The following is a 24,832-nucleotide window of genomic DNA, read 5'->3' as shown; positions in this document are numbered from 1 at the left end:
TAGCCTGAGTAATACTTGTAGTTGGGTGATGACAGATGCACTGGCTTTTTCACGTGTTGTATGTGAATGTCTTTGTAGTACAAAACACATCCGAGTATTCAGGTTATGTTCACGTATTGAAGCTTCAAATTAAAAGCAAACAACAGCTCATAGTCCTCAAATAGTTACTGTAGCTTTGTTAACATTTTTGAGATGCATTAGGAAGCTCTGTAGTTCTAGTTTAACCAGTAGAACTGGTTAATGCATCACCAATAACATCTTCAAGCAACACTCTTACTGACTGCATCAATTCTTGGTAATAATCGTCACTAGAAAACAGTTGTGGCAATTCATTTCATTCTTTTTTTCTCCCTCCTTCCCCCAACAAAAACAGGATTCCTTCTCACTTGACAACGTAATTAAGTTATTGGACAAAAATAATGATGGAAGCATCAGCTTCGATGAGTTTGTGATGCTAATAAAAAAGATTACAGGACAATAAAGCATCTGCCAGAATGAGCATCGTTCCTTTGAGGGAGAAGAACGTGGCATTCATGGACACTGTGTGCACCTAAATCCACAGATCTCCTTGTTGTAATTTCAAAAAATACACAATAAAGATTTATATGACATAACAGATTAAGCTTTGTATTGCGTTTCCTGTCGGCTAGGCACAATTTCCAACAAAAGTGCCTCAAAATTAGTTCAGAGCTACTTGTTTTTATTTTATGCTACTAAAATGCTATTTGAGAAAATGTCATCACATAAGATGACATTTTGAAATGCTAAAAAGTTCAATTTTTCTTAAAAAAAACCAAGGCATTTATTTTAAATAACAATATAAAATTACTATGATAAGCATGATGACTACAATATTCCACCTCAGTTTCAAGTTCTAGATAAATAAGTACATATTTCCTATGTGTTAAAAGTTTTATAAATGAGAATGCACATACGTATATAAGATCTGAGTGCTTGCTGCTGCAAATTAAAACATCCATTACAACTTTTTCTTTGGTGCAGTTTTAACTTCTCCATTACACAGTTCCCTTACCACACTTGCATTTGTCTGAGTAATTCATGGGGACTACCATTTACTTTAATAAAGGAAATGAATGACGAAAAAAGGAGAGAAGTAACTTCTATGCAAAATAATTTAGAGGATGAGGCACTAATCATACTATACAACTCTCAATTTTGGACTGAATTTTAATATCAACATCCTTCATTATGCTGATGGAGCAATTAGGTCCAGATCTCAAGAGTTACTTAAGGACTTAAGAATCAACTTAATGGTAAAGCAAATCAAGTGCATTAGAGACCACATACAAGTGATCCCTATACTTGGGCTTCTTCCCTAACAGAATGGAATCCAGTGCTACACCGCAGTTGCATGCATAGCAGCCTCAAAAATTACAATATTAAGACACAATAGGAATGTTCTACTAGGCTCTTGGGCCATGCTTTTACACAAACTTTTCAACTGTTGAACTGTAGAAGGAAAAGAGGAAATCATAGTACTTGGTACTTTTTTTCTGGTTTATTAAAAAATCATTTTTCTAAATTAACAACATATTTTGTTATATATATTATGTTATATATACTTTGTTTGATTTCAAAACAAGATGTGCCACATTCTCATTTCTGTGCTAAGCAACATTAGCTACTTCACACAAATAATATCATAGAATTTTAAGATGTTTCTTTACATAACACATGGGACACACATTCCTTTTGATGTGTTAGGAAATATTTGGTATTTTAGAATTCAATCAGGTTATGGGCATCCTGTATAAGAAAAGTGGGCATCAACTAATGAATGTGTTATAAGAGTGTCACCTACTGGCAAAGCCTATTTCTAAGCAATTTCTTAAAGCTGTAAAACACAGATGCCATGCAATACTTCAAGTTTCACAATGCTACAAGAGATGCGACCACAGTTCTTTATGATCTGTCACAACACGACTTAGCTTAAAACAAATACATAAGAATCCTTGCTGAAACAGTTTCGTTCTGCTGCTGTTCTGTCTGCTTGGTTGCTAGAATGGGACTAGACGCAGCTGAAATCAAGTTTCAGCTTTTCATTATGTTCTTTACCAAAGAAAGCAAATCTAAGCTTAACAGTAGAGGAAGTGAACACAAAAGACAAGAGGGATAGACACAAAAATAATATATTTTTCCTCCCAGTGAATCAACCTCATTAGTAGTTCAGACTGTACAGATTCTTCATAAAGGAGACTTTAAAATTGTCATTTGCAACAGAAAACTCATACTAAGCACTACTCTCAATGCATTATTTTTTCTGAACAGTCATCTTCCCAGCAGAGAAGCTAATTTACCTACTGTTATTATCCAAAGGGCTGGAAAACAGAGCAGAAAGCTTAAGAATATATAATGGGAACATAACCTGAAAATAACAAGTCAAGATGGTAAGAAACATCAGGGACTGATCAGTGATCATATATCTGTCTCATTTGCCTCAGGGAAATCAAACATACTTAAACCTAAAAAAAACTTTAATATGTTATTCAATGCAAAAGGCATGGTTGGGTGAAAACTGCTCTAAAGATTTTTATTTTTATTTTAGACCACACATCTTTAGCTTAAGACTAAATGAAAATACTGAACAAATAACCTTCAAATGTCTCAAACAGAATTTATAACCCACAGTCTATTAATGTTTTCAAATTCTAGGTGGCAACTCCTCTAACTTTTCACTATACCTGATACTATTTTTTTTTTCCTACTGGATTTTAAAAGAAAATTTGGGGTACATTTCACATTATTATTAAGCCATTAGTTTCCTCTTTTTGTTTTATATGCAGAGATCATCATTTTTTTCCTCATCTTTTGAAATCTGAAATAATACATCTAGTCATTTACATACCAAGACTATTAATAAGAATACCTCCCAAAACAGGCAATACAGGGTTTCCCTCCTATTCCCTCCCAGGTTTCACTTGGGTGATTTTGCAAAACCCAGGTCAAGTAATACTGTCACAATGAGACAATAGAGCAAGAAGCAGACAAGCAGCTGAAATGAAGCAGATATTCAGCATTTCAAGCAACGCTGCACTTGCATGTTCAGTTCTGTGTTCATTATTTGTCAAAGAAGAACAAGTCACAATTGCCTCATCACACCGAAACTTCTTACAACACTACTTACAACAGTTTTTTTCCTAATACAATGTTCTTCTACAGTACAACAACTTGTGCCACTGTTACTGAGAGACATAAACAATAATAATCTCTCACAATTTCAGACATTTGTATTTCTTCTGGAAGCTTAACTCCAAGTTATTCAACAATCTCAATTTTTAATTGAAAAAGAAAAGTTAGTTTCCACAAATGTAAAGAAAAGGGTGAAAGAGAACAACTTGCAGGGACTAAAAAGGCAAATAATAAAGCAAAGTACCCCTTTATTTTTTTTATATATGTGCTTTAGAAGAAACTACTTTGGTACATACTGTTCTGAGTACTTGAATGCTTAGCAAATTAAGAAGGAATGCAAGAAGATGTATATCTTATGGTTGCCCCAGAATTCTCCTGATAAACATTGTAGAACATGTTTCCTTTTAAAAACAGAAGAAAACAGAACTGGTGCCTCACCAGTGCTTTTCCTCTCTCCCTTCAGCTTCCAAAGGAGCAGGAATAAAAAAAGTATATGCTGTGTTGGTTCTAAGTCAGGACTCAGCTGAATCACACAGTGGCATCACAAGATATTATCAGTGCTGACACTCTGTTTCCAATTAATTTTCATGGATAATGAAACATCTGCATCAGTCTAGTAGTTCACAAGCTTCACTGATCTGCTGTTTCTCCAGTCTCTTATTGATTTGTCATTACACAGAACACCTGAAGTTTTTAGCACAAGCTAAATAATCTGTTTTAGCAAAGTCTTATCATTAACAGATATTGACAGTATAAATTTCTTTCTTGGAATAATTTACAGCCGTTTCTCACCCAGAACTGAGATGTCAAAGATTAGATTAAGGTGCTGACCAATATTAATCAATTTCACAACCTTAGTGCAGCTTAAAACAAAAGAATCTGTTAGACATACTGAAAGCATACTGCTTCCATTGTAAATACTGCATTAATCTTCTATGACACATACATTCGCTCTATTACTTTCTTAATTCAATGCTTACACAACTTTCTTTATAAAATATATACCTTGCTTGACTTTGATGGCTAACTGCAAATCAGTTAATTACTTGTGGAATAAAAACTTTGTCTGATATATATTATACTAACACACACTACCATTTCAGTAATGAAAGAAACAGCCAATATTGCTGTAGACAAGCTTCTATATTCCAGACTTCAGTTAACTGTTGACCTCTGCATATGAACTAGCAAACAATCCTCAGAATAATGGAAGCAAATGGGCAGTTCCACCTCTTCCTCAAGCAGGCCTCATGACCTGACTGCACTCCGGAAAGGTATCTGAGCTGACCAGATGAAATGTAGTCATATGAAGCTATATAAGATGTAATCCATATTACTTGACTTTAGGTCCCTGAAAATTATGAGTCTACTTTGCACCAGGCAGAAAGATCTCGCATCATGCAGTGAACGCGAAGAAGTCTTCGCATGCTTACTTCAGTGGTGAGACCTACACACCTAATTTAAACCACCAGCTCTCTGTCTCATTCTTAGGCAGCGCTAACCCCCCAAAAAACTGGTTGTTGTTACAATGAAATAGCAGAAACTTTCTGCATATAGAAAGCAGTCATGTTAATAATGTAAAGAATCATGAATTCAAATTGCCAGTGTTAAAATCCAAATGAGATTCAAAATCTTTTCAAAGCAGCTGATGGTGATTCAAACCCACAGAAAGCAAGGTTTATCAGTTGTTCAAAGGATAAAAAAAATAGATGTTAATAGCATTATAACCTTCGCCAACTGAGCTTGAATTACTAGAAAAATAAGATAACTTTGAAAAACCATGAACATCATTTTTGGCAGTTAAAAATCTTAAGGTGCCAAAAGAAGAAACTGTGCCCTGTTCTACCCAACAACAGTAAAATATCCTGCATACATAGAACTGTTGCTAAAAAACCCTAAAAGTAAAGTCATCACAGGATCAGCCTCCTGTATTATCACTCCTGCTTCCCAAAACAATTACAGTAAACTTTCAATAACTTCCACATTTTACAACACATTGCTAATTATGAAATGGATCCCTTCAGTGAAAAAGTATGTATTCTCATACATTCAGGAAGGGGGAAATCTCACAATGAATGAAACTGTAGCAGTCTCAAATTAACCTTCAAAAGCTCAGAGTGTATTATCTCTTCTATACATGTAAACAACTCTGACAAACAGGTAAGACACTTTCAAAAACTCCTATTTGCTTGTTGTAAAAGATGTTAAAAAGTATTTTACTTTAACATCCCAATAAAACTCTTTTGAAGAAAGTTTATAAGCTGCTGTTTCTGTACCACAAGCAATGCACTTAATTCATCACTAAAGGATCTTGCACAAAGGTACTACTTTATTTTTCACGTGTACATATCTGTCCTATTTCATTTTTTACAAACCCATCCCTACTGATCCATTTTAAGTTTTGTCATTATAGATAATGTGATACTACATTCTCCTGAACTAGAATATACATCCAGAGGAACTCCATCCCAAAATACTACTATTGGCATCCCATACTGAGAGCCCTGGCTTACCTACAGCACTGAAATTTTTCTGAAAAAGAGAACTGTGAGATGAATGTGCATTGGGTGGGAGCAGGAAAGAGTGCCTACTTTCCAGTATTCAAATCAAAGACGACAAATTTTTCAACAGCTTTGTATATAATCTCTTCCTGTATAAATTTATATTTAATGGCTTTGTTCTACACTTTCCAGCTTCTCTTTACATTTTATTCTCCAGTAAAGCTAGCATTATTGCCTACTATGAGCATTTGTCTACAGCTAAGGAAACTACTAAAAACGTAATAAAATACTGTCATGGCAAATTACAGAAGTGAGCAAGTGAAGGCAAGGAACTATTCAAAAACAAAATGCCTATATAAGTAAAACTGAATAAAGACAATGGACATCACTTCATATATAAACATAGATCAACTGTAACTTCCACAGAGTTCACTTTTTTTTTTTAAACACAAGTACGCTCACAAAGCACACATGGGAGAAATATCAGTACTTACAACAGGGTTTTTTGTGTCTGGGTCAAATTCTGTAGAATTTGCATCTGAAAAAAAAAGTTCAAAAACAGTACATCACTATTGTTCTACAAGCACTACAGACTCATAAGAACAGTTCTGTGACAATTTTCTACTTGTCTGCATCTCCACTTCAATCTTGCCTGTTGAAAGACATATTGTACCACTTGGGAAGCACCCTCCTGTGACCTCAGTCACACACACTGCATTTCCCAATTCCCAAACTTTCTTCATCTCCATTTTTAGTGGTAATAGTTCACTGGTGAGCTAAACCTCTTCAAATTACTGATGCAATGGCTATAATTTAGCAACTCCAACAAAGTATGCAAAAGCAAGCGAGGCCTAATTTCATGTTTTAACTCTTCACCATGCCTGTACACTCCAGCAAGAGTGTTCACAAAGGTGTACAATAAGCACATTTTCTGCAATACTCCTTAAGTCAGGAAGCAAGTTACAGGCAACCTGCATAGCAGGAGTTCCTGCTCCTTTGTACACAGGGTGCTTAGCTCTTGCAACATAATCATTTTGAAAGATAACCCTAGGATCTACCTAAAAATAGATAAATATTTCATGTATAGAATAAAACTCCATCTAAGCAAACCACATCCACACCAGCATTCTGAGCTCACCTTTCCAATTTAAACAGTTTCTTGCAAATTCCACAACTGCTAATTGCATTCCCAGGCAAACTCCTGAAAGACAGAAAAAAAAAAAAAAAAAACAGAATTTAACAGCACAAAGAGCAGGGCAGACAAAGTACTTACTGTGCTATCTTAATGGGGCTGCTCAGAAATCTTAGTACCCTGTGTATACACACAGACTTAACAGAAAGCTAGAACAAAAATGGCAAACTCTCCAGACTTTGTGTACTGTGAAATACACGTGAAACAATGGTGCTGTAAACTCTTTCAAAAATTGTTCCTTTTTTTTCCTCCTATCTTCTTCTCAAATAATTATTGCAAAGAAACAAAAGCTGAAAGCCTGGGTATATCCAAAATCTAATTTTATCTTAGCAAATAACCAAACAGCCACTGTTACTTATAGAATTGTACCAAATCTAGAGTGAGGACCAAAGCTCCAGGGATTTACACACAGAGCATTTAGCTGACAGGCCATATGGAACCTTCAAGAATTGTTGTAATAAGATACCAGACAAATCAACAAAAATTATTTAATACTGCACATGTCCAAAGACACTTGTTTTCTGCACACTGATTAGTAAGCATGATACTGATTTCATCACATTGAGATACACAGAATCTCCATGCAAAATGTGAATACAGCAAATAAAGCCTTTGGAATAGGAAAGGTAGGAAAGGCCTTTTTCTTCCTTCCCTATATAGCAGCTGGAGTACATGACTATGATCCCTATGATCCTAGGCATAATTTATAAGGCACATGTTCCAAACAGCTTACATACAATCCTAAGACAGAATCCTTTCTTGGTATTCTATTGACAGTATTTTTCTTTTTACTTACTAACAACATAGTAGATGTTCACACACCTGTTCTAGCAGGTTAGGAAGACCACTTTTTTTTAAATATCAAATTAGCTTTCTCTACACCTCCAAAACACAATAATTACTAATACTAATGACCTTACCGAGGAAAGGTTTTTTCTTTGTTCTTGCCCAGGAAATAGCTTGGAGTTTGCCTTCTGTTCCCCTAATTCCAAACCCTCCTGGGACGAGAATGCCACTGTAATGACAGCCATATGTAAAGCATCTAACAAATACAATCAAGTCACCAAAAGAAGTCTTTCTCAGATTGTACGGACTTTTCATTACAAAAGAACAAAAAGAGTGCACAAAAGATATGTCTCCTACTACCGTACAGAATTTAAATGCGGGGATTTGTCTCATCTATCCATCCTAATTCTCACCTGACTCTTTACTACACAGTGAAGTTCTCACTGCTTTTTTACAGCTATAAGCTGTGTATTCACTACGTGAATATGTTTATTCACCACTGCAGGACCTTAAAACCAAAACTCAATGACTACTAAATAATACTGAAAAAATGAATGCATCTAAACAACATGTCCTTACAAATAAAAATTGAAAGCCCAACAACTCATAACAAAAAGTTTTTCAGAGTGGCACAAGCATTTACTAATCTTTTCTCTACCTTTCACTGTGATGCATGTCTGCAAACTAAAATCATTGACAAACACACCTGTACTTTAAGGAAACTATTTTGACTAGCTATCCAAAACAACTAACAACTGCAATTTGTCTGAAGAGATTAAAACACTTTGAGGATGTAGGGCAATTCCACAATTTATGTTTCACTGTCTTGACACCAGTCACGCAAGGCTATCCCATTCCATAAGAAACAAAAGTTTGGATACACTGAGAAGTGATTCACTGAAATAGTTTTCATCACATTAAGTAAATACCACACTCAAGATACAAAACACTTACTCTGCTTTGCACAGCTTGTGCCATGCTTGATGGTATTTCACTGAGTTCTCTGCTTCTGTAGAACGTTCAAGTTCTGTTGAGTCTATATACTGAGAAAAAAAACATACAATACAATAATATTTTCTTCCACAGAGAAAGCAGCACATACTATATAAGCAACTTCTATATGATGTGACTACTAAGAGATTCAAGTGAATTTCTCAGTAAAACTACAGCAACTACTGTGAAGACTCTGTTTGCTCTACTTGCTGCACCCCATGCTCCTTTATTTGCACATCAGCTCCAGAGCTCTGCTCGCCTCCAATCCTTGTTTTCCTGCCCTCCAAGTACACAGACTTGCTAGAGTGCCCAACAGCCATGTACCCAGCTTTAGTTTCTATGGAAATCTGGGCACCAATCAAGGGCTGGGGCTGACCTTGTACTGACAAACATCCTAGCTATATCTCATTTGGATATTTTACTAGCTTTTGGGTGCCACTGTTTATCTAGTCTTCCTTCAAGACTGGATAAACTTGTACTGCCTAGCCTGTGAGAAAGACACTCACATGGGTTGACTTGAAAGCATGAACTGTAGAGAGCAAGCCAGGCTCACTGTGCATGTCCTGCCAGAGATCTTGCATTAGAATCAATACTGCCACTAATAAGCATGGCTCCTGAGGCACCAGTTATATACTGCATTGGAGACACAAAATATCAGAGTTTGATTCATGGTTTTAACAGTATTTCTGAAAATTGCACAGTTAGTAGCGTTCTGCTGTAGTGGCCCCATGCACCATAAGAACTAGATTATCTGAAGTGACTGTATTCATTTGTGTGTGAAGAAATTAAACAGATATAAAGATTGCCTATGATTTTCCAGATAGAGTTGCCTCCTAGCTAACATTTCTCCTTTTTCCATTCTCCAAAAGGCATCAAAAACACAACAGAAAAATAACTACCTATGAATCTTGCTATTTTACATTGGTACAAGAAGAGAAACTGAAAGGATGCTTTATCACACTGGGAAACTGAGGAAAAAGCTAATTACAGCTAAAGTTAATGGTAGCTTCCCTGCCAAGCATAGAGAAGCAGCATCAACATTTTATCATTCACATGTCAGATATTAGGTTGCGAGCAGGATCCCACATACAGTATTAAGAAGTTCCTTTGGAATACAGCTTTATATAGAGAACCTTCTGATGAGGAAAAAAAAAAGAAGCTGATACACGCAGATAAATACAGCAGGAATCCTTGTCAGCTAGCACACTTCAGCACCAAGCTGGAATGAGTTTTAGCAATCAGTTATTCCCATGCTTGTTAATGAAAAAGCTCCACTGAACTCAGTTTTAGATGCAAGTAAGCCTTGTTAACCATGTACCTGCAAGACTAGGCACACTTTGCTAAAAAAAAAAGTTTTTTACATATCATAAAAAATTCCAATTATGCAATTGCCAGCATAAAACACTACTTAGAGCGACAGAATCAGATAGTTTGGAAGAGCTTTGGAAAACTTTAGACAAGATCCCTGTTTAAAGCAGGTCAAATTGGAGCAGGTTGCTCATGGCCATTTCCAGTCAGGATCTAAAATTCTCCAGGGTTGGAGACCTCACAACCGCTTTGGGCACACTGTTTCAGGGTTTGACTGCTTTCATAATGAGTTTTTTTCTTTTTTTTTTTTTCTTTATTTTAAATCAAATCAACACTTGTCACATTCTCTCAACCTTCTACTGCACACTTCTGGAATAAGCCTGACTTCACCTTCTCTTCACTCTCTTGGATACAGACAGCAATAAGATTCCCCCCAAGCCTTCTCCAGACTGAGGAAACTTACTCTACCCCCTTCACATGTTTGCACTCCAGCCCTCTGAACTTTGTGGCCCTACTTCAGACTCAATCATTATGTCAGTACATAGCCTATACTGGGGAGGTGAAAACTGAATACCACCCTTCATACACAGTTCTTAAAAGTGCTGAATAGAGGGGGAACATTGACTACCCTCAGCTATCCTCACCATGTGATGCCACTTACTGCCACGGTATTGCTCAGGATGTTGTAGGCCTTCTTCAAAGCAATGGCACATTGTTGGCTCACGCTCAACTAATCATCTACTTGGAACTCCAAATACCTCTCCACAAGCTGCTTTATAGTCAGTCATGATGCATCCTGCACTGCTAATGAGGTTACTCAATGTCAGACGCAGGACTAGCATTTTTCCCTGTTCGACTTCACAACACGATTTAGCAAAGGGTTGTTAGAACCAGGGAGTATGGTTAGGTTGCATAAAGATTATCAGACTTGATGGTTAGGTTAAGTTCTTTTCCAACCTGAGCAATTCTACAATTCTAACATCGGATCCTGTCAGCCCATTCCCATATCCTGTTAAAGTTCCTCAGAGTAACAGCCACCATACAAAGAGCTCCCCTTAATTTAGTATCATCCTCAGACTTGCTCGGGTGCACTCCATCTCATCTTTCATATAATTAACAAAGGCATTAAGGAATTCGTTTTCCTTAGTTTCTTCTGTTGGTAAGAAATCTCTTTCTGCCTCCCTAGGGAATACACTAACACACTTCTTTCTTTGAAGAAGCCCGACAGAATTGATCTAATACCTCTTCCTCAATCACACTAAACCAGCATTTTGATGCTGATACTTTGGGACTATTTACTACTACTTTGCTATTGCAAGTTGCCAAAGTATCCTCTGTACCCATTCTCAAATACCAATATGCACTTCCACATTGCTTCTCTGCCCCAGACTTTCTCACCCCTAACATCAAAGCCCTGGAATAGAAATGGATAATTAATAGCAGTAACAAAGCTGATAACAATTTCTCTGTGTAATTCAACTTTCTATTCTTATTTTAAGACGACAAATTCAATCCTTATACAAGGATCCTCACAGCAGATTTTAATAAGAAAATAAATTGCTTTTCAATTTGCCTATTATCTCTTGTCTTTCTTAAGCTAATCTCCCTAACACAATAAGCAGTCCCATAACAAATGAAACCTAACCTTGAAAGTAAATGAAATAATCAGATCCAGTTTGGGGTTATCAATAACCTTTTCAGGTAAGTTTAGTTCCTAATGAAACAATTATATTTCTAAACACTACTAAAAAAGTTTAGCCACTCCGTATTTATTCACGACTCATTTTCTAATTTTCATATGAATAAAAGCTGCTTGACATGATGGCAGTTAGTAATGTATATTCAAAATATTCCTGAAAGCAAAATCCAGAGAGATCCTCACCATTAAATCCAGTTTGTGATTAATCGCCAGTGCAGAGTGTTCCAGAGCCTTGAAAACAGATGCATAGCAATCACTTAGTTTTGTGTACTTGCCAACGAGAGCTATGGAACACACCTTCAGCAACCTTTCATATCTGACAAAAACAAGTTTTTGGATTATTATATCCATTTTAACGTTTCATTTTTCTTTAACTTTACAAAGCATCTTTTAAAATCCCTAAACTGTCAATGTTTCTAAACCCAGAGTTTCTACAGGTGTTGCAGCAGCAACATGCTACTGACTCCAGCACAGTTTGGTTGTTCCAGGTCAAGTAAAACCTAACCTGAATTCAAACACCTCCCAAAAGAGCAGCAGGAGTCAGCGTACCTGTCAGCCATTTTCTTCCATTTCATTAAAAGATCACTTGGCTGGTCATCAATGGGTAAATTCAGCCTCTGTTTAAAATACTTGATGATGCCTTGCTCCTCCAACAGAATTGGTACTCGGTAAGTGGAAGAAACATCATGGATAAAAATCACCTAATGAAAAAAAAAAGCACAATATAAAAGACTTACCTAAATATTTCTCATAGTAAATACACGCTCTATTTTCGCATACTATGTACATTTTGTATTCTACATACATTTACTTTTTAAATAAGTTTCTTTTGAGTGAGCAGAGCAGTTGTTGAACTTCAACTCCAACAGGCAGCTAAGTGCCACACAGTCACTCACTCACTCATCCCTGCAGGATGGACAGAGAGAATCAGAAAAATGAAACTGAAAAAACTCCTAAGTTAAGATAAAGACAGTTTAATGAGTATAACAAAATACATGCACAAGCAAATTCTTCCACTACTTCCCTTAAGTAGGCAGATGTTTACCTATTTCCAGGAAAGCAGGATTTCATCTCACATAACTGTTACCTGAGAAGACAGATGCGAAAACTATGACCTTCCCCCTTTCCATCCCTTAGCTTTAATTACGATCAAAGAATCTCAGAATAGCTTCGATTGGAAGGGACATTAAATATCACCTTGTTCCAACCCCCCTGGCATGAGCAGGAACACCTTCCAGAAAACCAGGTTGCCCAAAGACCCATGCAATCTGGCTTTGAACACCTCCAGAGATGAGGCATCCATAGCCTCTCTGGGCAATCTGTTCCAGTGCTTCCTTCTAATAAGCAACCTAAATCTCCCTTATTTTAGTTTAAAAACATTCCCCCTTGTCCTATCACTACACTACCCAATAAAGAGTCCCTCCCCATCTTTTTTTAGCCCCTTTCAGGTACTGGAAGGCTGTTATAAGGCTCCCAAAAGCATTCCTTTCTCTAGGCTGAACAACCCCAACTCGCTCAGCCTGCCTTCATATTCAAGCGGCTGTGATGATCTCTGGACATAAAAAAAGTCCCTAGCTTTAAGGCTGGCTTTGTTTATCCACTATTATAAGCATTTTAGATGATTTACAGACAATAACCAACCATAGTTACAGCGCTGGTTATTGCATGAGACTGCAGTTTTCATGATAACATATAGTGAATTAAGAAGGCCAATGGCATCCTGGCTTGTATCAGAAGTAGTGTGACCAGCAGGAGTAGGGAAGTAATTGTTCCCCTGTACTCAGCACTGGTGAGGCCACACCTTGAGTACTGTGTCCAGTTCTGGGCCCCTCACTGCAAGAAAGACATTGAGGCCCTGGAGTGTGTTCAAAGAAGGGCAAGAAAGCTGGTGAGGGGTCTGGAGCACAGGCCTTATGAGGAGCGGCTGAGAGAGCTGGGATTGTTCAGTCTGGAGAAGAGGAGGCTCAGGGGAGACCTTGTTGCTCTCTATAACTACCTGAAGGGAGGCTGTAGCGAGCTGGGAGTCGGCTTCTTCTCTCGTGTAACTGGTGATAAGACTAGGGGGAATGGTTTCAAGCTGCGCCAGGGAAGATTCAGGCTGGATATTAGGAAATACTACTTCTCTGAAAGGGTGGTCAGGCACTGGAATGGGCTGCCCAGGGAGGTGGTGGAGTCACCGACCCTGGAGGTGTTCAAGGAACGTTTGGATGTTGTGTTGAGGGACATGGTTTAGCGAGAACCATTGGTGATAGGTGGATGGTTGGACTGGATGATCTTATAGGTCTTTTCCAACCTTAGTGATTCTGTGATTTATACACTCAAAATCTACTCCTTTTATTAACTTTTCTTTTTTTTTTTTTTAACAAACTATTCAGTAATTATACCAAATATAACATGCATTAAAATTCTTAGTGATTGTTCAATATATGAAAATTAACATATAAACTTTTAATGTTCTTAAGTGTTGAAGTGTACACAATAGCAAGAAAAAGTCAGAAAAACTATAATGTAATGAAATAATCTGGAGTGGCATAGATATTTTTGTATGCTTTCCTGCATATATAACTAATGATAACTGAAGTACTGACCTGCTCAGGCTCCACGTGGCAGAACATGGAGATCTTTTCCTTCACTGCCATTTCTATAGGTTTCGCACTTCTGCAGACAATCTGTCATAGTAGAAGAAAAAAAGTCTTAAATCTTTCCCAGAAAAAAAAAAACAATAGAAGACTCTCAGTACTGTTTATGAAGAAGTTCACTTCCTTTGGAAGCACAGCACAAACAAATACACTCAATCTTTCTGCACTCTTTTGGAGCTGTACAAAATATCACAGCTCACAGACATCTTCTAGCAAGTTAAAAGTATTCAGTTAACCTGCCCACACTGACCCATTTTTATTAATCTTTCTTTGTCATCTTCTGTATGTATTTTGTTTTCTCCTCACTTGTAAGTACTATTTGTAATACTCCTTAGATAAAGTGAGGAAGGTCTATAAGTATAAATAAAGTAAATAAATAAAATAAGTATAAATATTGTGATCTTATCAGCTATGTTCATAGCAATAATACTTGGCCTATCTGCATGTTTTCTATAATTTCAGTATCTTTTTTTGTAATTCTTAATTTGTACATAGCAGTAAAAAGAAGGCTGAAGAATAGAAAACGGTTTCTTAACTTTGTGGGTTTTCTTTTTTTTTCCCTTCAGGTGCTATTATTATGTTGTAACATACCAAACTCTGGGATTTGGGAAAATACTGATCTTTTCTTCCCCAATAAAGAAAATAAATTGTGTTCTGGTGTTTGTTTAAGAGATTTTTTATTTGCATTATGCAACATCAGGTAATTAACAAAATGTAAAACTGCTCACTGAATGTGTCTACTGATAACTTAACCTCCTACCTTGAATTATTTTGAATCCTTGAAGTATAACCAAGTACAACAATACTGTTAAAAGTTTAATTCCCCATCTTTCTAGTATACACAACTACTTAACCCATTAACCTCTTCTTTTACTCAGAAACTAGATGTTCTTCAATCCCATTGCTGAAATGCAGTTCAGCTACACTGATGATGAAGTCTTAAATAATTTCCCTTATCCTTGCAAAAGCTTCTAGAATCAGAAAAATAAAGGCCAAATTTAAGGGAAAATATTTGTTTAGTCTTATAATAAATTTAAAAAAAAGAATGCAACAATTTGTACATTCTCTTCAATTACGTACAGCTTATATTGAAGAATTTAATTCTGTTTGAAAACCTTATTCATAAATCTTGATAACACAAGTTCATGATTAAGTCCTCTTGGAAATCTGCCTTCCTTCCTGAGACAAACTTCAGTGTTCATGTCACAGAAATATAATTAAAACAAAATCAGAAACAGCATGAAAACAAAACTGCAATAACAGTGGCTGAGAAGCATCTCAAAGCAACATAATACAAACAAGACAATGGGAACAATTCAATCAAATAGGACAGCATGGACAAACATACATTCAGCTTTAAAAACGCAGCAATAGAGTCCATGAGAACTGCAGCCATAGTGTGTTCATTAAGCTCTTGGTACTTCCCAAGGAGAACAGAAAGGCTCCTTCATGCAGACAGCTGAGACCAGCACAACATGCCACCTCAGGGAGACTGCTGCTACCTGCAGGAACAGGCCTAGCCAAGCTAACACTATGCAGACTGGCAACATACCTTATGAAGGAAGCCCTCCTGACTGCTACTTTCCAAGTGTAACCAAGAAAAAGAGAGCAGCTATATACATGTTTTCTTCTGACAGCTTACTGACACAGCCAATAGGCATTGCTCACAGCGTAACCTCTGTGCTTTGGTGCTCAACCACAGCAACAAGACAAAAATGAAACGAATGCACCATGCTGCTGGCAGTCCCTGAACTGCTCCAGACAAGGAGATATGTGGAAGTGACTCGACTAAGCTACTTCCCTTTGATTCCACACACACAACAAGATTTTAAAAATTAATTTAGGAAACAAGAAAAATTTCCAAAAAAATAAAAGGAGTCAGGCACTGGCAGTTATCATAAAGGCCTACAAAAAAAAAAATCACACCCAACTTTCGATATTATAACTACACATACCTATACAGAGATATTTTGAACTTTAGCCCTCAAAACTCAGAATACAGAACAGCGCTGTACATACAAAGTCATTCCCTCCACAAACATACTACAGTTACCCAGTGAAAAGTGTTTGAAGCTACCTAACACAGCCTTCAAACATCTTATTTATAAAAACAATTGTATGTGTAGTGAAAAACACGTTTGCTGATAAAACGCTAAGTCTTCTCATGCAATAAAACTGGAAGATGTACGTAAATAAGTCCACGCTCTCCCTTATCCAGTACAAACACAATCACAGCTGATAATGTAAAGATTATCAATGGCCTCATGAATTACTGTTCACATGACAAGTATCAAAATATTTTCATGATGAGAACAGGTTACCTGTTCCGACTGTATAAATATTTCACAATTATCTTTCAACAGTAAGAATGTTGGTTGGCACTTCTTGAAATTTTGAGAGAAAACAAGATGTGTGTAACTTTGTAACTTAATTGGTAAATTGGTTATCAACACAAAGTTGTCCTGCATCAGAACTTAATAGCAGATACTGATACAGAACTTTTTTTCCCTTGTAATTAGAAAATGTAAAACAGTGCTTTTATTTAAAAAAAAAAGTTGAGGCTAGTGTGTGGCAGATTCATTGTTATCATTCACAGTGTTGTATTAGCAAGTGAGTTAATATCTGGGCCAAGCAATACACAGGACCACGCTGAACTCAACTGCCTATACTGTTTAATCATTAGCTTGCCTATTTATCCTGCTTTGGATACTCCAAGCAGCTATTTGCAAAACAAACCTGTTCAACAGGGGCCAGTCCTGAAGAAAACTTTTTACATTTCAAAAAACTAAAAGGGGTAGGAAGAAACTTATACATCTCTCTTTTTTTTCCCCGCACTTGATGTAGCAAATTGTGCCACTAAGGTTTTTTGTTTTTGTTTTTTTTTTTAAAGTGACATCTATCCCCACTTGATCTTTGTCACTAATTCACTTGCACTCTTCCATGAACAGTAGTAACAAGATTAGGCCCTTAAAGTGTCCAGACACTAAAAAAGGACATATGCCAAAATAAACTCTTGCAAAAAAGTTTATCACAGGAATCACAGAAAGAAACATAAACATAATTGATTTGCACAACTATCCTTTCAAGAAAATCACTTCTTTGTGAGCATACAAATATCATGTTGAATCAGTGACTATTCTCGCTACTCTCTCATTTCTGAGACAGGTCAGGTAGGAAGCCTTTTCTACCAGTGGATTTCATGAGAAAAGTGCTCAGTGACTTTGAGAATCAAGTATAGAAAATATTCTTTGACTTAAGCAGCCTCACATAAAAGAACAGAATGTCTTCTGTTCTGAAGAACTAGAAATGCATTGCCTTCAGTTGTCTAGAAAAAAAAGAAGTCTAAGTTTGAACTGGGGCCATATTGGCGTCTGAAGGTGCACTGCCCTGGTTTCACTGCAAGCAACACTTGTACAAGCAGATTAACGTCCCTCAGTGGAAGAAAGGAATTGCCACAGGGAGCTATAATTAACTTATGTCCCTTCTCTGCTCCTTAGGTAAAGTGCCAGCGAGGCAAACATTGGCAAATCTGGGCATTAAGCGCATATTCATTACTAGAGAACTTGAGGGATAGAATGGAAGTTAAGCATTTATCATCAGCTACCAACTCACATGAGGTGAAACGTGCTGGCTTTGACTTGTCTTATAATATGTGGTGCTAGTTCAACAGAAGAAAGTAATTGAGCAACCTTACTTTGAAGATTCACCAGTTTCCAAACAGCAATACTTCTAAAGGCTGGACTTCACAGGTAGGATTGCTTTCCCTTAATCTCATATAAATTTAAATTTGTGAAAGAATGGTAGAAGGTTGAAGTATTCTAGGTCTTTCCATAAAGTGAACTGATACATCTGAACTTCAGATTATTTTTAAGCATTGCAGAATGGTTTTGCTGCAAAGATCCCTTTGGACAAAGAACACAGCTAGAAGCCCCCAGATTTGCTAAGAGTTACTGGATTGTGTTATCTTAGAGCAAATTTGAGCAATTTAATTTAGTGAAGTAGTAGAGTAAATATGTTGATTTTCTTCTAAAATTCTCATCTCTCATAGGAGACCACTCATTTTGAGCATCATAGGAGACGCTCATTTTTTGACCACTTGTTACATATAGATACTTCTAAGATGACGTGTAAATATAAATCTGTATTTATTGACTTCTGAACTCACCAAATCTGGAGACAAGCCTAAGCCTCTCAGTGCTCGAACACTGTTCTGCGTTGGTTTTGTCTTCTGTTCACCAGTGGCATTAGGCTAGAAGGACATATTTTGAAAGCTCAAATAGCATTTAAAATATATTAACACAGAAGCTGTCAGGTAAAAGAGAAAATTCATTGCACGTAATAATACTTGCAGGAGGTAAGCATATTGAAACAGAGCTATGACAAGTTAGAAACAGAAACTACATCACAGTTATTATACACATCAAAAATTCTGGGAAGAAACACATGACCAGGTCAGGTTTACTTTGTCTTGTTCTTTCAAAGGAAAAGTTTCAACATAATTACTTGGGTAAGAAAAGAACCTTTCTTGGGTTTTACTAATAAGGCTTTATGCTGTTGGATGTTTTCTGTTTAAGTCCTCAGAATTAATCAGTAGTAAATAGTATACAGAATTAAACTTCCTGAGTATTAGCTGTGGTGGTTAGTATCTCTTTAACTATACAAAGCACAATCACATCAATACTATCAACCTTTCATTACCAAAAATTACCCAGTGAAATTGCTGAAGAAAACCTTCTGAAGTACAATTTAGTCTGAATGTAAAATACTTTCAGCTCTGTATTACAAGTTGTAGTGGTCCTGACTGGAATATCACCGCATACCAAGAAGTTGGTGCCCCACACAGCAGTTAACCTGAGTGGATTCAGGACTGTTCTATGTGACACATCCAGCCTGGCCTTGAGGCTGTTCCATTCCACACAAATCTCCTGGGCACAGGATATACTTAGCCACAGCATAAACTCAGCCAACTCATGGTACCAGAGGAGCCTGAAGGCAGCTATCACATGATACAGAGATAGCATCACCTGTACAGTCTTTACTGTACCTAGGAACACAGCAACAAATTTGATAAGAATGTCATTTCTGCTTAACAGCAGAAACAACAGTTTTCTTTTAAGAAAATCACATAATAGGTGAAATGACTAAAAGGGATCAGCCCAGTGGTTTAATGCCACATCACCTGGGGTTACCATCACCTTACAACATGAGTTCTAACAAACAGAATCCTAAATAATATCCTACAGAGGCCGGGTGCCTTTCTTAACAGGATCATAATGTACGAGCACTTTCCAGAGCAAAACACAACCGTATTTGGGCTTCTAGACAAATCAGCATTGATAAAGTTTTTGTTGATAACTTAATTGCTTTATTGATGTGAGAATGTGTTTCAATGTTCTAGCAAGGATTTTATTTACCCCAACGAGGCTGATCTTCTCTGATTAAGCTCTGATTAAGAAGCCACCTTTTGGCCTTTATCACTCAACCTCTAATCCTTTCCAAAAATTCCTCTTAATCAGAGAAATAGAAAAATACAAAGCTCTATTCAGAGTAAAGATTACCCATTAATTAAAAAAGTGTAATTTTAAAAATTTACCTGTGGTACTAGACTAACATGGATATTACAGAAGTTCTCTCTTTTTGCTTTGAACTGGAATTGTCTAAATGCTTCCACAAATGGCATTCCTTCTATGTCTCCAATAGTTCCACCAAGCTGAAAAAGAAAGCCTGAATCGGTCAGTGGCAGAAGTAAAATACTTTTTAAAGAGTTTCTCTCTTACATATTCAACAAGTTATCCGAATTTTGTTATTAAAAAAATACAAATTTGCAGGCATACTCTGCAAAGAATTCTCATATATTCTGTGTGTTTTCTTTCCAATGAAAACCACATAAGTTTTCCAGTTCCATTATACTCACTTTATACCAAGCATGTCTGGGAGATAGGGAGATATGTAGTCCTACAGAATAATACATGCTTTTACTATTTTCAAAGTGGTGATCAATAGTTAATAAACAGCTAAGTTGACAGTATGTTTAGAGAAATCACATTTTCCTGACCCCCAGATTAATAAGTAGTCACAAACAATAAGATACCAATATCTAATAGTAATTATATTAGAACAATTGTTCAATTAGAACAGCTTTCCAACACTGATAAATCCTACATGGACAATGAAAATTATATTTTAAATTGAAAACAGTTTGAATACTTACTACCAAACCAAAGTCCAACACTAATTCCATGATAAACCTAATTCAAAGACATGAGTTAGATATCTTTTAAAGATGCAAAGAGCTGTAGTAAATACTCAGCGAAGCAGTTTAGCACAGAAGTTTTGTGAAATAGTTTTATTTCAGAATGATCCTTGTGTGCCACCATGTGGCTTTCTACAGAGTTGCATATTTTTGTTCACACAGTACCAGAAAACCTTCCTGTATTTGTTCTCGATACATATGTTCAGTCTAGTGCTTTCAGACTTTTGCAATGGCAGAACAAAAAAAACCAAACACCTATATCCTTACAGTCTTAAAGATATCTTCATGATGCTGGCACTACAGTGCAAAAACCTTTACATGGAAGAAACAAAACTATGTTCAAAGTTAAAGGACTGACAAGGTCATCACTTATTAACATTCTTGTGCAAATTCTGTATTTACTGGTTTTATGTTTGCATTAAACATTTTATTCACTGTGCACATCATTAAAAAAAAAATATAGCTACATAAATGAGTATATTTTGATTAAGAAAAAATGTTTTGCATAAGAAACGCTGAGCAACTGCTTATCTTGGGTCATAAAGTTTATCACACTGCTGATTATCGTGGTGGCTTCTGGCATTAAATCTACAACATGTTCTTCTGTCAGATTATCAGGTATAATTTTTTTCTGTATTTTCAGATAACCCTAACAGTAATACCTAGCAATTACTGACCGCATTTCTCCAGGTTGTCATCATGCACTATTAAGTGCAAGTGAAACTCATTAGATCCATCATGCAGAACCGTTAATCACGGTTAAGCAATTAACAAAGTTGCTCAGAGAGATCTTCAAAATGAAACTAGAAAGTAGGAAACTACTTTACATAATGTTGAAGTATATTCCTGCAAACATTACCACAAGCAGCAAGATGGAGCATTTGAAGCCACGTGGATAGCTACAATTGTGCAAGTTCTACTGACCATAAGGCATTTCAGTTATTATTTCCAATATTTCAGATATTAAACAAGTTTCCTCAATACCATTTATAGTACATAGCTTCAGTCAAACATCTGCATCTCTGAATAGATACTCCACGTTATAAAATTAAGGTAGCCATTTATTGTCAACTAGTAAACTCTTAAGCAGCTCAGTTCCAGCAGGATTTAGTCAAGACAACAAAACCTGTGGAGATACAGCCATGCCTATTGCTCTCAAAACAAATCATCAAGAATACAAAATGTGTAATTATATTACTGCTTTCTGTAAAGCTTCAGCCTGACTTTTTTTTTTTAAAGCAGTAAATAGTAAAGAGAGAACAAGCTAGCTCTTTGTGTTCACCTGAGAGGTTTTATACTTGCCTCGATTACACAGATTTGCGGCTCTTTTTTGTCATCATCCACAGGAACTTTTGCCTGATTCATTACCCATTCCTGAACCGCATCAGTGATGTGTGGAACAACTACAAGACAAAGCAGGAATAGTAAGGCAAGCACATCCAACTTTAGACTCACATACTCTTTCTTTTTTTGGTGCAGAAAAAGCGGGGAAAAAAGGAGCAGGAAGTCAAACGGAATCAACAGCATTTTCTTTAATATATTCCTCCTTTCCATGAACCCACAAGTCTCACATTACACAAATACTCCTGTATTTCCTAGAATGGAAAGAGGAATAAGCTGATGTAGCAAGAAGCAGCTTGTTCTAGACACTCTTTTAGGAAGACTGGATGGACTAGCATGCCACAGAACTGAAAATATCACCTTGAACAGTCTTTCCCAGGTAATCACCATGCCTTTCTTTATTGATAACATGCTGATATATCTTTCCAGTGGTGATATTGTTATCTTTATAGAGATTGATGTCCAAGAATCTCTCATAATTTCCCAAATCTAAGTCAACTTCTCCACCATCATTCAGTACAAAAACTTCTCCTGAAAAAAAAAAAAGAAAGTGAAAATATTAAAAATAACATAAAGAAAGCTTAGGAAAAAAAACATAACAGACAGGAAAGTAATAAAATAGCTAAAATCTGCTAAGCACACATCAGATCAAGAGAACCACAAACATATCTTCAAACCAAACAATTTTTTTTTTTTTTTTAAATGGACATAATGAAATGATACATAGATGAAACTTGACGCTGCAACTTGATTTGTGTTGTCATTGTGTGACTTCATATTAAGTCACCACTTTCACACTGAATGTCTATCAGACAAATATTTTTGAACACAGATTTAAATAATATGGTTAAAATATTAAGAGATTTCAAAGCCATTCAACAAATATTTCAATAGCCGGATACAATCCTTGATCAGGAGGAAGTAACTTCCAGGAATCATAAATTTTAATAATAAATTTTACTGAATAAGGCTTGACCCAGAAGTTATGATGAGCATAAAATGCTTCTTCAAACATGCTCACTATTTATTATTAGGTTGTTTCATCTCATGTATTTGGTTCACTATGCATACAGCAATAGTTATTTCTGACCCTGAAAAACATCTAACGAAAATATTTTTCAGGACTCATATTTTCCTAAAATCTCTGAACAGTCTCTAACTTCTGAATCCAATTTCTGAAGAAATCATAACTGCTAGATCCTGAGGTAAAGGCAGAAAGCTCTGCACAAGAGACCAAAAGAAGGAATTCCCCTGAAGGCATGATGTAGACTATGAAAAATATATATCCCACCTAGATATGACATTCTAGTGAACAGTTTAACAAAAACAAATTATCACCCTCAGAAAAAAAAAAAAAAACAACCACAAACATCCTCAAAGTCATTACAGGAGTCCTATGATCAAAACTAAAGGGAGAACATCCTTGGAAAACTGCTTCAGTGATACTCTGAAAGTGCAGGAGTATTGGGTTAGATCAGTTTGGCTTGGAGTGAGGTTTGGTCCACTGCTTTCAGTTCACTTCCAAAAATGTTGAAGACTAAAACTAAGCAGGCAAAACTTGGCAACTAAAACAAATAAGAAATCCGTCTTGTCTGAAGGTGCTTGGGAACTTTGAAAACCACTGTTTTCAATAGACAAAGCAATACTATGCACCAGAGATGAATGTTCAGCATTATAAATGCCTATCAGACTGCTTTGCAGATCATCAGTGCAGTCAATACAAGCCAACCAAACTAACATCTATTTTTAAATAATAAGACTAATCAACTTCCTAAGCTCCACTGATGGTTTTGACTTGACCTTCAACTAAAACAAGAACTTAATTTAACTCTCACGAAGACGCAATAGAGACACTGAAACCCAGGTAGCAGCATTCACAGCTAACTGCCCAGCAGTACAGCTTCAAATAAGTTCTGCTGTACTATTCCAATTTTTTTTTTTATTGTTGAACAGAAGACAGCATACACTGAACAAGGCCCACAGCTAGGATTTTTCTCAACAAAGCAGAATTTCATAGAAAGTAAGCCTCTACTAACAGAGGTTTCTCCCAACAGGCTCCTCTCTTTACTTAGAGCAGATAACACCTGAAAATACGCAGAAGGGAACAAGCTCACATTGCTAAATAGATGATAAAATGACTAATAACTACTGTACTATTGTTTTTTGTTTGTTTGGTTGTTTATAAAACACATGATTAAATATGCAAATATTTACTACAAAATGGAACAGCGCTGTTCTTCATACCATGTTCATATGGTGAAAACGTTCCAGCATCTATGTTTATGTAAGGATCAATTTTGATTGCAGTGACACGCAGACCACATGATTTCAGTATGGTGCCAATGCTGCTTGCAATGATCCCTTTGCCAATGCCTGAGATGACTCCGCCAGTTACAAGGATGTACTTCATTGGAAAAATCAGATCAAGCACACAGATACTGAGCTGGAAATCTAAAATGACAAAGAGGTACATTTGATTAATGCAAATTCATCCCAAGGAATAACATAGTCTCACTGTGCAAAGAATCAAAATGACCTTTAGGAACAGAGAACAAAATCACCACTTTAGAATCCCTCCCACCTTATATGTTGCTATTTAAGTTTGATGTCTAAATCCTTTCCATAATCGGTGAGAAAACAGAGATACTGATTAGATGTGCTGCCCTGTGGAGATACCAAAGCAGGTATAATTCATCTGACTTCTCTAACATAACAGGAACGCCAACCACCTTTTAAAACTGCAAGACTGTTGATACTATACTAGAAGAAAACAATGTTATGTTTTAAATTTCAGATTTAGAGAACCAATCAAAGTTATGACACACAAAGTCAGAACTGCAACCTTGGATAGTACAAACCTTGGATAGTACATAGCTGTGTCATATGGCCTTCAATAAGGCCAAATTCTCTATGCTAGCTTCCTAGATACAGAGAGAAATAAATGACCCTTTAAAAGGGGTAACTGCAATT

At 36.3% G+C, this 24,832-nt stretch overlaps 1 protein-coding gene across 1 annotated transcript in view; it reads right to left on the bottom strand.

Moving 5' to 3' along the window:
- Window positions 1-24,832, bottom strand: part of CTPS2 (CTP synthase 2) — a 61,124-nt gene that overhangs the window by 33,927 nt on the left and 2,365 nt on the right. The window contains exons 2-13 of the mRNA XM_031596057.2: window positions 24,107-24,313; window positions 22,223-22,393; window positions 21,824-21,924; window positions 19,862-19,978; window positions 18,434-18,517; window positions 14,218-14,298; window positions 12,179-12,330; window positions 11,813-11,945; window positions 8,584-8,672; window positions 7,764-7,858; window positions 6,790-6,852; window positions 6,146-6,189 (exon numbers count right to left, since the gene is read on the bottom strand). Coding sequence (XP_031451917.1) covers window positions 6,146-6,189; window positions 6,790-6,852; window positions 7,764-7,858; window positions 8,584-8,672; window positions 11,813-11,945; window positions 12,179-12,330; window positions 14,218-14,298; window positions 18,434-18,517; window positions 19,862-19,978; window positions 21,824-21,924; window positions 22,223-22,393; window positions 24,107-24,272 — 1,296 coding nt within the window. The 5' untranslated portion in view covers window positions 24,273-24,313. The remainder of the gene's footprint in view (window positions 1-6,145; window positions 6,190-6,789; window positions 6,853-7,763; window positions 7,859-8,583; window positions 8,673-11,812; window positions 11,946-12,178; window positions 12,331-14,217; window positions 14,299-18,433; window positions 18,518-19,861; window positions 19,979-21,823; window positions 21,925-22,222; window positions 22,394-24,106; window positions 24,314-24,832) is intronic.

This window comes from Phasianus colchicus, chromosome 1 (genome assembly GCF_987193195.1).
Source record: "Phasianus colchicus chromosome 1, bPhaCol1.hap1.1, whole genome shotgun sequence".
Classification (NCBI taxonomy): domain Eukaryota; kingdom Metazoa; phylum Chordata; class Aves; order Galliformes; family Phasianidae; genus Phasianus; species Phasianus colchicus.
Note: the sequence above shows the minus strand (reverse complement) of the source record. Positions and strands in the feature narration are given on the sequence as shown.